This window comes from Echiichthys vipera, assembly GCF_963691815.1.
Source record: "Echiichthys vipera genome assembly, chromosome: 7".
Lineage (NCBI taxonomy): Eukaryota > Metazoa > Chordata > Actinopteri > Perciformes > Trachinidae > Echiichthys > Echiichthys vipera.
The window spans coordinates 26,641,435-26,653,464 of record NC_139832.1 but is presented as its reverse complement, the minus strand read 5'-3'; the positions used below and the strand labels follow the sequence as shown (position 1 = coordinate 26,653,464).

General features: G+C 41.1%; 1 protein-coding gene across 1 annotated transcript in view; it reads left to right on the top strand.

Moving 5' to 3' along the window:
- The window catches only part of agbl1 (AGBL carboxypeptidase 1), a 124,990-nt gene that overhangs the window by 63,610 nt on the left and 49,350 nt on the right, over positions 1-12,030 (top strand). Inside the window, exons 15-20 of the mRNA XM_083916667.1 lie at positions 5,682-5,765; positions 5,936-6,016; positions 6,330-6,478; positions 10,010-10,097; positions 10,406-10,538; positions 11,469-11,622. Of these exons, the coding sequence (XP_083772793.1) occupies positions 5,682-5,765; positions 5,936-6,016; positions 6,330-6,478; positions 10,010-10,097; positions 10,406-10,538; positions 11,469-11,622 (689 nt within the window). The remainder of the gene's footprint in view (positions 1-5,681; positions 5,766-5,935; positions 6,017-6,329; positions 6,479-10,009; positions 10,098-10,405; positions 10,539-11,468; positions 11,623-12,030) is intronic.

The following is a 12,030-nucleotide window of genomic DNA, read 5'->3' as shown; positions in this document are numbered from 1 at the left end:
AAAAAAAAGTTGCACTTTCATTTACTTATATGAAGCACTCTGTAGTTTGGCTTATTTGAAGCTAGCATGCTTACTTGATTCTTGCTGCTCTGGGTTTCTACCCTCATGGTTGAATGCACTTATTGGAAGTCGCTTTGGAAAAAGCATCAGAAATGTGTGTGTGCACTACGTGGTGTGCAAAACCTGGCGAGGGAAGTATTGTTGCTACACACTAAAGAGGTGTTTGACATTTTTTATGACCTGTGATGGTTTTCGGATGACCGTGCCCCACACTGGGAGCAGAAGCCCCGTTGGGACATTGTTACCGGCAGTCCAGTGGCAATCTTCTCCTGAGCTTATGTGAAGACAGAGCCTGAGGATCAGTGTCCCTGTCATCCCTACATTTGATCTCTCCTTCCACATTCTATTTTTTCTTTAGCTCTCCTCTGTTTTTTATCCAACCACCTGTGTTTTTTTATTTTCCTCCCACTCATTACTGCCACCCCACAGGAGGTCTTTCTCAGTCTCCTTGTCACATTCCATTATTTCCTGATCTGTTGTTTTATTATGCCATCTTTCCCCTCTCCGGCAGATGTGACAACCATGGTTGCCTTATTCTGTTGCTCTGCTTCTTGTTCAAATTGATCTCTGAGTCTATTTTTTCTTCCCTTCTTCCTTCTTTGTGCCTTACCTCTCTTTTGTCATTCCATTCCTTTGTTCACCTCCTTCTCTAGGCTTTTTTGCTCTCTTAACAGTAATGAAATAATAGAGGTAAAGTCTATAAATACTATAGTGATCAGATACATTTGGATTGAGAGCCTACACATATCTCTACATCAGGCAGTAATCAGACAAGATACATAGGACACCTTGTCCTTTGTGTAGGTGTATAAAGACCCCTTTCCACTAACCACTAACACCAACTAATATCTGACTTTTTTCTTTCGTGGGAAGGTTTACAATTAATATTTATTCCCAGAAGAAATGCCTCTGCAGTAGTCATGGGTATTTATCGGCTCCAGCTTTGATCAGCAGTGATGGAAACATGACATCAGGATGGACACGCTAATTTTTTCGGTGCAAGGCTTCATCGGTAACTTCTGCAACTCTATGTAATCTGTCTGTCTCCGCCCAAGCAGCGCTCTAACATCTACCAAATTAGTGTGCACTGAATTTGAAAGACATACTGAATAAGTAACTGATATTTTAAAATAGTAACCACTGTAACTCCATGCTTCTCTGGTACTGTTTACACTGTTATAGTTACACTGTGACAACCCAGAAAAACCAAAAACCAGAAAGGCATACTCATCTGCTGCCAATGGGAAAGGTGTTTATTGCCTATTTTTAGCAGGTTTTCCCATGTTTATAAACCTGCGTATAATCGCTTATGACACAGAGCTAAGAGATAAGACAGAGCTGTGTACAGAGACACTGATAAGTTGCAGTAGGTTCTTGTATGTGAGGGAAGTTTATTCATCAAATTTACCTTGGCTCTGTTAGAGAACACTTAACCTGGATTCATTAGAATTTGTTATTTTGAGTACACATGTAAATAAGAAAGTTTATAAATTGTTCAAGAGACTCTCCCACCCTGTCACAAACAGGTTTTCTATGTAAGTAGGTACTATTTTCCCTCAATAACCATATTTCCACTACCGCGCCACTGTGTGCTAGAGCTATTTTCGAACCAGTTGGTCTTAATGGCCCTGGGCCACTATGTTGGAGAACAAAAACAATTGCGTTTATACTATAGCGCCGATATCCCCATAGGATTGTCCTAATATCTGCCCGTAACATGCCGCCTCGGTATAAATGTCACCCATTCTTCCTACACTGGCGCAAATAAGAAACTTACTCCGACTCCTCTAACTTAAAATAGTCACACTGGAATTACAGTTAGCATCACCCAGTAATTCATAACACAAGTGAAGTAAAGTTAACATAATTTTGCTCTTAAGCTAGCAAAATTAAAATGCCAAAAAAATTCACCAGGTGTGTCCCAGCCTGGGCGCTCTCTCCCACAGAATTAACCAGAAACACCAATGGTCTGAGAAACAGCATAAATGACAGAAAGCCCAGTAGTCCAACGGGAGTAATATGGACTTTGTATGACGCCTAAAGAAAGACTTTTCATTTTGACTGATATTTAAATGATGTGAATGATTTAAATGACATAAATGTGATGTCTCCTAAATAATGCTCGTCCACATTCACAACACATTTTTATAACTGCTGGTTTATTATAACTCTGTCCAGATAGTGCGCAGAGCCCCATTGTCGTCGTTTGACCAATACTGTCGGTTCTTGCCCATTTTTCTTTTTTTTATGAGTGATTATGAGAAATGAGCTGCAGCTGCTGTACCCTTCTTCTGACCCAGTATCCCACAACTCCACCTCAGGTCTTGGTAGCCCTGCTTGGCTCACAAGTGGTTTGTGGGTCATATTCACCTAGAACATGGCCCCAACACGGTCGCACTGCAAGAAAATAAGATACAATAGAAAAGTGACTGGCCTGGGCGTAGATAGTGTCAGTACTTGTTAGGGGCCATGTCCATTTGCTGCACTTTAACAATAGAGATGTCCAGACCTAACAAAAGTTAAACATTGACAAAGTATTTTCTGATCTGATGCATGTTCCTGGTCATAAACCAGTGTGTTCTTGGTCTGCACTGTTTTTTACAAACAAAAGCTTGGAACATACATAATTTTGTGATGCACCTGGCGATGTAACCTGTGGTCGTTGGGTGTCTCATCGTCTAGTTTTGAAATATTGAATGTCAGAGCAAAGTATTGCCCAACGTTGGCTTCACCATTTGTTAATGTTGTGTATTTTGTATTTATTTATTTCACCTTTGATTGTGTCTATTTCTATTTGAGCTGCAAATCTGCATCTATATTGTTATGGTTCTATGCGTGTATGTAGAGGAGTGTGTGTGTCCGAGACATTTTCTCAGCACTTTCAGGAGACAAAAAGTCGCTGACATTTAAAAATGTTAAACATGAAATTTCTCTCCTACCTTAATCTTATTATGTTGCCAGTCTGTTGCTCACATAAAAAAGAACATTCTTTGAGTTTGCAGTCCCTTAACAGAAATAATATTAATGCCATTTTCGTAGGGCTTCTTTGTGAGTGAATTGTCTCCGGTGTAAAATAAGATTAGGCCTAATGTGATTGAGAGACCTTTCAAGTCTCAATTCAAACCCAGATGTTCTCCTCCCATCACCCTGCCTCTCTCCACCCAGAGTTTTAATTTGATTTTCTCAAATACTTCCTCAAAGTATTTAAAGAGCAGAACATCGTGGAGCTGAGCAGCCTGTTGTTGAAAAATGGAGTAACTGTGGGTTTACACTGAATAATAGATTGAAGGTGGTTAGACTTACATCAATACTTATTATTTGCTCATAAGTTGTGCAGTGGAAATTAAAAGGGTAAATCACAACAGATTCCAGCAAAAAAAATGACAGCATGTTTTCTTGACAATACTTAAGTTGCCTTATGGATTAGGATTCTAGTGTGCAGTAAAGGTAGATGTTGTGTTTTATGTTGTGTATAAGAGGTGGATAGACGGTCAACAAAGCATGTGACTTTGACAGACCAATGTTCTTTTCCCATTTCATTCTGACAGGAATTGTTGGTTTATTTTCACACTTTTCTTCGAGACCTTTTTTGTGCATGAACCTAACAAACCCTAACCATAAAGATTGCAGAACAGAGAACAGTCATTGAATCATTTTTGTAATCCGGTTGGAAGGCACTTAAAAATTACATCTGTAATCTCCATGCAGCCATCCCAGATATTATGTGAGGTTTCCTTCAAAAAGCCCTTTGCACAATAAACTAACAGAATAAAAGTTAGTTTTAAATGTTCAATTCATTGGCATAGGTGTCTAGATGACTTTAACAAGGTTGGATTGGGGTGTTTTGGTGCCTTAAGGGTTTGACATGCTGATCCTGTAAAAACAACATCCCTGGATTTAGCCCATGCTGGGGCCTTTGCTCCGTGTCACCCCCCCCCCCCCCCCTTCCCTCCTCCCTCATTTCTTGCCATCTCTCTGGTATATCAACTAAAGGGAAAAATGGCACTTGCATCACAGTTCCCGCTGTGATGGATATTACCTTTATATTATCCATCACAACACTTACAGTATAAGTATTCTATTTGACATTTCCACAGAACACTCCTTTAATGTTGAGAAACTATTGACTATGCATCATTTATCATGTTTTTATTTGCAGTTTTCTAACCGGCAAGCTGCTGCTTCCTTTTATTTAATAGTAGACAGTAGAGAGATGACAGGAAATGGGGGGAGGAAGTTTTCGAATGGGTTACAATCATGTAAGTAAAATTAGAATGATGTCAAACCACAATTGTAAAACATTATAGGTACAACCTTGCATTCAAAGTGTAACATAAATGGAGAGTTATAGTCCATATTCAGATGTAGATGCAGTTGGCACTCCCCCAGTTTGGGGAAGCAGGCAGGAGTAGTAGGGGGCAGCAGATGAACATATTTTAGACACCTAAAAAAAAAATCTGTATTGAACCACTTTACCTTACAGACATCCCTTTCCGACAGGCAGCTCAATCCATGATCTGTGCTCTCTTTAAAGCCATGAGACTCTTTGGACAAAAATAGAAACAGTAATTTCACAAGGCCAACCACAGTTTTTGGAGCTCCCCGACAAAACCCACAGATCAGAGACAAATCATTGTTGTCACTTGCAAATTGGCACTTGAGAGGCTCATTGGTACCTCACAAATGAAAAAAGAAGTTCCATACTATATACAATGTATAGTTTTTAACTGTTTCTAGAAGTACTTGAAGAGATCCTTTACTCATTTCAATTCAGGTCTGAGTAATGTAGGCATTGTGCTCGGATTATGTGATTTTTTCCGTCTTAATCACAAGAAATGCCAGTGGAAGTCAAAGATACATCAGAAAGCCAAACGCCATCCTGCCTGGGTTCATGACATTTTTTAGGTGCTCGTTGGTGGGTGGTACTGTGACAAAACAACTAGTGTCCTGACTGGGCGGTCTCTGGGACTGCAGCTGTACCCTACTCTGCTGTTGTACTAACTTGGTTCAATGTAAAGCAGAACTGATAGCTACAAACAACGAACAGACACATATTCACACAACTTATCTGGAATTTGAATATCCTCGCTGACTTGGATCCACAATTGCTCCTTCTTAACTCGATTCCTGTAAAATATAAATGAGGGATCCTACAGCTCCGGGTGCCTGCAGACCATCACGATGATCCTCTCCTCAATGTCTCTGCGACTAAACGACAGTGCCAGTGGGAGAATATCAACGCTGATTAACTGTTGCGACACAGCGTCACATGAATTCGCCTAAAAAGTTAAATATTTTCAAGTCATGTGATAAGGCAATGGACACGGCATCGCGTGTTACGCCTGGCTTGAAGTCACATGTTATTGCTTCTGTATATTGACTTTGTATGTAGTCTTGTTGCGTATATATCGCGGCCATCGCATCCTGTCTGAACGCATCCTAAGTGTTTAGCGAGTGCTTCCTGCCTTAGAAGTCAAGCCTACATTCTTCTCATCGAAACCTCTGAAACTCCTGTACCCGTACTTCAATCAACACTCGTGACCTGTAGCTGCTGTAAATGTCACATCTAGGTTTTTAAAGATGTTAACATTTGTATGCCTTCATGTGCTTGTCCTTGTCAGGCAGAAAGTACTTGAAGATGTCCAACGTTTCCTGAATACTGATGATATCATCAACAAGGTGGTGTTTGACCTGGAAGACAGCAGGTAGGTAAACAACACCAACCCAACACAGACATTTATTAAGCTATGCATTATAGACACACACACACACACACACACACACACTCACATATATATATACTATATATATATATATATATATAGTATATATATGTTCTAAATAATCCATTTGGTCATCTCTCTCTGTGTATCAGCCTTCAGTGTCCGTCTGATTCCTTGAGGTTTTTCTCGAAATTTGAATGTGGGAATCTAAGGAAGGCTGTACAGGTCCGCAGGTATGGATACACACACACACACGCACACATGCATGCACGCACGCACGCACGCACGCACGCTTGCATGCACGCACACACACACACGAACACACACACACACACACACACACACACACACACACACACACACACACACACACACACACACACACACACACACACAGAAACACGAATACACAGCATGAGCAGAATGTCAATGAGAAGCAGGTGGGATATTATTACTTCTACACAGTCCTAGCTCATTAAGCCAAAATATAACACAGATGCGCTCACAGTTGCAATGTTTTTTTTCTTCTTCTCTTCTCTTCTATAGATATGAATATGACCTCATACTAAATGCAGATGCTAACTGTAACCAGCACACCCAGTGGTTTTACTTTGAAGTCAGTAACATGGTGGCGGATGTCCCCTACCGCTTTAATGTCATCAACTGTGAGAAAAGCAACAGCCAGTTCAACTATGGTAAGAAGGGTTTTGTGTGTGTGTGTGTGTGTGTGTGTGTGTGTGTGTGTGTGTGTGTGTATGTTTGCTAAGCTGCAAAATATGAACATCTCATTCAAAGTGACAATTTGTTGATGCTATTAATGCTTTAAACATGATTCAAAGAAGTCACCAGGCACTTTTTTATATAGCTATTTAAACACATTTAATTTCAAATCTGAAACGTAACGTACACATAATTTAGGATTCACCCATATTGTGGTGTTCTAACAGAGAATTAAACATGCTTCCAGAGCTTTGTAAAGTATGTGATAGAATGAAACAGTACATTAGACTATCCCAACTGTGTGCACAGTGTGCCCAGTGTGTTCTCACACCAACACTCACTGACTTTCACAATGCAGACACAGCTCTCAGTCAGAGAGTTAATTGTTTATAGAGTCATTGTTGTTCAATAGCATTCCTGCTTTCTTCTACCTCAAAATAGCAATGCGCTAACATGCACCTGATGATTTTAAGGTCAACACACTCATGGGCGCACAAATGGGCACAAGTACATTTGCCACTTGCACAAGGTGGGTGCTGGGCATGAAAGGGAAACTATGATGTGTGCCGGTTTTGCTTCGCTTTGCACTGGTTTGTACTGTGTCTAAGGGCGCACTCACACTGTCCATCCGTACCGTGCCCCGTGCTTTAGGGTACTTGTCCCCCCCTTCCTCTCGCCCCCGGCCTGTTTGTACTCACACTACCTGGGCCTCGCGTGAATGCTTCTTGCTGCCTATACGTCATCACTCCGTAACACGTCACACGCATTGATTGACGTCATTGCGACGCGTCCCTTCGTTTTTGTGCTTCTTGTCCGACTGTTTTTGAATATTTTCATCCGACCAAATCTGCAGTAAACACTCCACCTCTGCATCACACCAACGTGAACCTTCGCCGCCATTGTTTTAAATGTCCGCGCATGCTCCGTCCTTCTTTCTTTTTTCTATGTCCGAACAGGCACACATAAAATTACGTCAGAACCGCTGTAGGCCTCGCTCGTGCTCATACATGTGCAGACGTGCTTAACAAAAGCCCACCTCTCCCAAACCGGCCATGGCCGGCGCGGTACGGTTGCACTCACACTGGTCAAACAAACTAGACTTATCTGTGAAACGTGCTTGGGCACGGTACGGATGGACAGTATGAGTGCACCCCAAGATAAAGCCCAGAGCTACCTTTTAGCAACATGACATACGTTTTCCTGGGGACACTGAGCAGTAGTCCTCGACTGGTCCCCCACTCCTGCCTACCAGTCCTTATTCACTGCCCCTGATCTCTGTCAGTCAACATAACCCAACAATATACAGAGTCATCCACATCTCATGTTGATCTCATCTTAGCCAGGTGCCTTTCCCACTGTTGGGCTTTTTTTTTTTTTTTACTACCAAGTGACCTCTTCACGGACATGTCAGTTGAGAGCAGTTTCTTAAAGTTCTCCTAATGCTGTCTGATTTTATCACCTGTTGTTGAGGTAAACAGTTCTCTTCCCTGCTAAAAGCAGCCTGGAAACAACCTGTGATTCACCAATGCTTCCAGGGTCCCACGTAGTTTCCACGCCACTTGACTGTGAGTGCACATAGAGTACATGCTGTGTCCGTGGTGATGTTGGTGTATACTCACCTACAAGCACACCAACACATTTACTAGAAAAGCAAAATAGACTGTATTTGTCTTCAATTTTAATGTGCATATGTAGTGTCCTTGAATGCACACCCCCCCAATTTAGTGTGTGCAGAAACGTGTGAAGATATGCAGACAGCAGACGTGTCCACTGCTCTGCCGTGATGATGTACGTTATGGAGTTTATCTATTTTAAATGTATACACCTTAAACTGACATGATGAGATGTGAAGACAGACAATGATGTAGATATGTACAAACATGGCTGGATGGCTGTGTGAGAGGGTTTATTGCATCCTTCAACTCTCTATCAGAGAGATTTTCTTATGTGGCTTTTGCACTCCGACCTACACACACACACACACACACACACACACACACACACACACACACACACACACACACACACACACACACACACACACACACACACACACACACACACACACACACACACGCACACACACACACACACACTAACACAGTGTGGGGGCTGACGGTTCTCTCCCATCCTGAAGACAGCTCAACAGGCTCAGCAGTGGGTCCTGCCATAATAGACAATCCATTACAACTAAATACACACACATACAAAGGGATTGCAAAGTACACTCAGTATCTCTAGTAGCAATCTCAGTTCTTTCATACACACTCACTGATTCATACAATGCTCTTTGTACCGGAAAATAGCTCTTTTAACATCCCTCAGGAAATTGCTTTCATCTCAGGAATAAGTGAATGAGTAGAAGAAAGGGTTACTCTTCCAAAAATAGTCTGTAACACATTGTACAGAAAATGACTTTTCTTCTGACTGATTGTAATGTGCTGACAGACTAGAAATTCATCCAACTCTCTCTTTTTAACCCCTGGAGATATGAAGTTTTTTGATTTTTGATCTTTTTGTGGATCTTTAACTTTCCCAGCTCCAGGGCTAAAATCCAGCGTAGAAGAAACCATGCAGGCTAAACATAGTTCTTCCTGAACTCCTCAACATATGGCACCATGATCCCAGTCACCCATCAGACGTGATTGTGAATATAAGTAGCCATGTGGAACACAAAGTCTTCACAATATGATTCCATCAGACCATATATCTACACTGTTTAACCCAAGTCTGCACCTGTGCACAGTCCCATTATGTTTTACAGATGTTTGTAGTTCACTAAAAAAAGTAAAACATGTTGTTTATGGTGCATTTTGCTAAACTTTCACTTCCCCTTTGTATCGTACACCAGACACTTTATTCAGCACAGCTTTCTCGCTCTCAAAACAGCCTTATTAGGCTTTAAAGTGTATCTTGTACGTAGGAAATATGTATCTCTATAGGAAGAGGCCAGTGTGTTGTATGTGCTTAGCCGGATAAGAGGCATATTGTAAAGACCATTAGTTAAAAACACATAAATGCAATCATTGGGTTGAGTGACTTTACGGTAAGATTATCATACATTATAGTGTTACATGTTAACTATGCATGCTGTTCATGGTACCACAGGTAACTTAATACCTTTAAAACAAGCTTCAGACTCAAAATAAGGTAGTTAGAGTTGTTCTTAATCTCTCTGTGAGAACACAGCTTGACCTGTCTCATTTTAAGAGCCTTGTGTGGTTTAAAATGCAGGAAAGAGTCTCCCAAATTGAGTTAGTATATGGTGCACATGGGGCTGTCCCTCATTACCTAAAAAAATATTTCATACACGTGGAGGACAGCAGTGTAGACCTTTGCACCAGCTTTACTGCTGTGACACCAAGTCTGTTTCTCTTGGCTGATTGTCTATCTGTGTCTATCTGTGTGTGTGTGTGTGTGTGTGTGTGTGTGTGTGTGTGTGTGTGTGTGTGTGTGTGTGTGTGTGTGTGTGTGTGTGTGTGTGTGTGTGTGTGCACTCACTGCAGGAATGCAGCCAGTGCTGTACTCAGTAAGGGAAGCCCTGGAAGGTAGACCACATTGGGTCAGGACCGGGACTGAAATTTGTTACTTCAGGTATGAATGAAATACACAGATTCAATGTGTTTTTTCATCAGTGGCTGACCAAATGAATGCTGGGAGTCCAAACACATAGAATATGACTTTGTCAGACCACTAAGAAGGGTTCAGTCCCAAGATATATAATATATACTTTATTTTGTTTAATAGAAAGTAAAAAGTTTATACCTGCAATTACTTGTATTGTGCCAGTGTGTTTCTGAAGAACAAAGCAGTCCAGCAGTGAGGGACATGAGTGAGGTGGATCTTTGATCTACACATACTATGTAAATTAGTGTTTGTTATTCTCTCTATCTTCTTCCCAGAAACCACTTCTGTCCAGCCCGGGGCAGAAGAAGAACAACGTTTTATACTCTGACCTTTTCAATTACCTTCAAACACAATGAGGACGTCTGTTACTTGGCCTACCATTATCCATACACATATTCTGCTCTGAAGGTACTCATCCATCCATCCATCCATCCATTAATCCTATTTATTTCTGCTGTATACATTTTTACGTGTTGGATAGTGTACTGGAAATCCATGTTGTCTTCCATAGAATTGATCTGAAAGCTGCAAAGCTACCTTAAAGCTTAACATTTTAAATAATACATAGCATAATCACAGTTAAAATGTTTCAATGTATGGCTTGATCCACCCTAAAGGGGAGTTGAAATACTTGCTCCTAAATAAAATGCATCCCAATGTTCAGACTTCATGTGTTCAAAACAATATTTGGAACTTGTATTTACACATTATCAAATAGCATGTGATGATCACACCATTACCCACATCTGACAAGACTCTGGACCTGGTCCACCTTGAGATCAGGACATTAAGACCTGATCCCCAAACAGTTTGCTGTTGTATTTACATGTAAACAAAGACTAATACTTATTCTCTCATGGTTATCAAGAAGGCGCCTGTTGTCACTCTCACTTGTCTTTAAAAAACCGACAGTACAGAACAGTATTTGAAATTGATTGTACCAAATACATACGAGCTAGGGCAGTACACCTAGAAGTGGTAGTAATAATAATGGCAAATTGTATTTATATCTGTACATATATTTTTCATCACATTAGTATATTTGACTACTGCCTTGTAAGATACAGTCACAAAACTTTACAGGCGTGATTAAAATGAAGGCTGAGTTCAAAGATGGGTGAATGTAGGGAAGGGGCCCTTGCCTTACCACTTAACGCCCTTGGCCCAATTTGAAATTACGGCTTGTTTGATCCCATCACAAGGTGGATGCATTGGTGGAGTGTAAGTAATATATATACTGTGTGTGTGTATATATATATATATACCGTATATTAAAAACTGCATATGCATGCATACATTGGGAACTACATGTCAACTCCATACATTTGTGTCTGTCAGGCTCATCTGAATGTGCTGCAGAAATCAGTCGACCCTGCCAAGGTGTTTTTCCGGCAGCAGATTATTTGTGGAACTTTGGCTGGAAACTCATGTCCAGTGGTCACCATCACTGCCTGTCCTGCCAGCAGGGCCTGGAGAGACATGCACCAGCTTCGTAAGTATAAGTAATGTGCTCTCTCTCTCTCTCTCTCTCTCTCTCTCTCTCTCTCTCTCTCTCTCTCTCTCTCTCTCTCTCTCTCTCTCTCTCTCTCTCTCTCTCTCTCTCTCTCTCTCTCTCTCTCTCTCTCTACACAGGTGTGTGTGTGTGTGTGTGAGAGAGCAGACAAACAGCCAGCCATCCATCCTGACAGAGACAGATATCCCATGCTTTGTTTGTTTGTCACTACTTAATTGAAAGCCAGTGATCCTTAGCACTTGGAAATATGAAGAAATAATTTGTTTAGGAGAAAACCATATGAGATTCATCATAGCATATCCACATTAGCATAATATTATAGCAGACTACGCAAGCTGCTATTACACACCGGGCATTTGTGCATAGAAATGATGCCATTTCATCTTG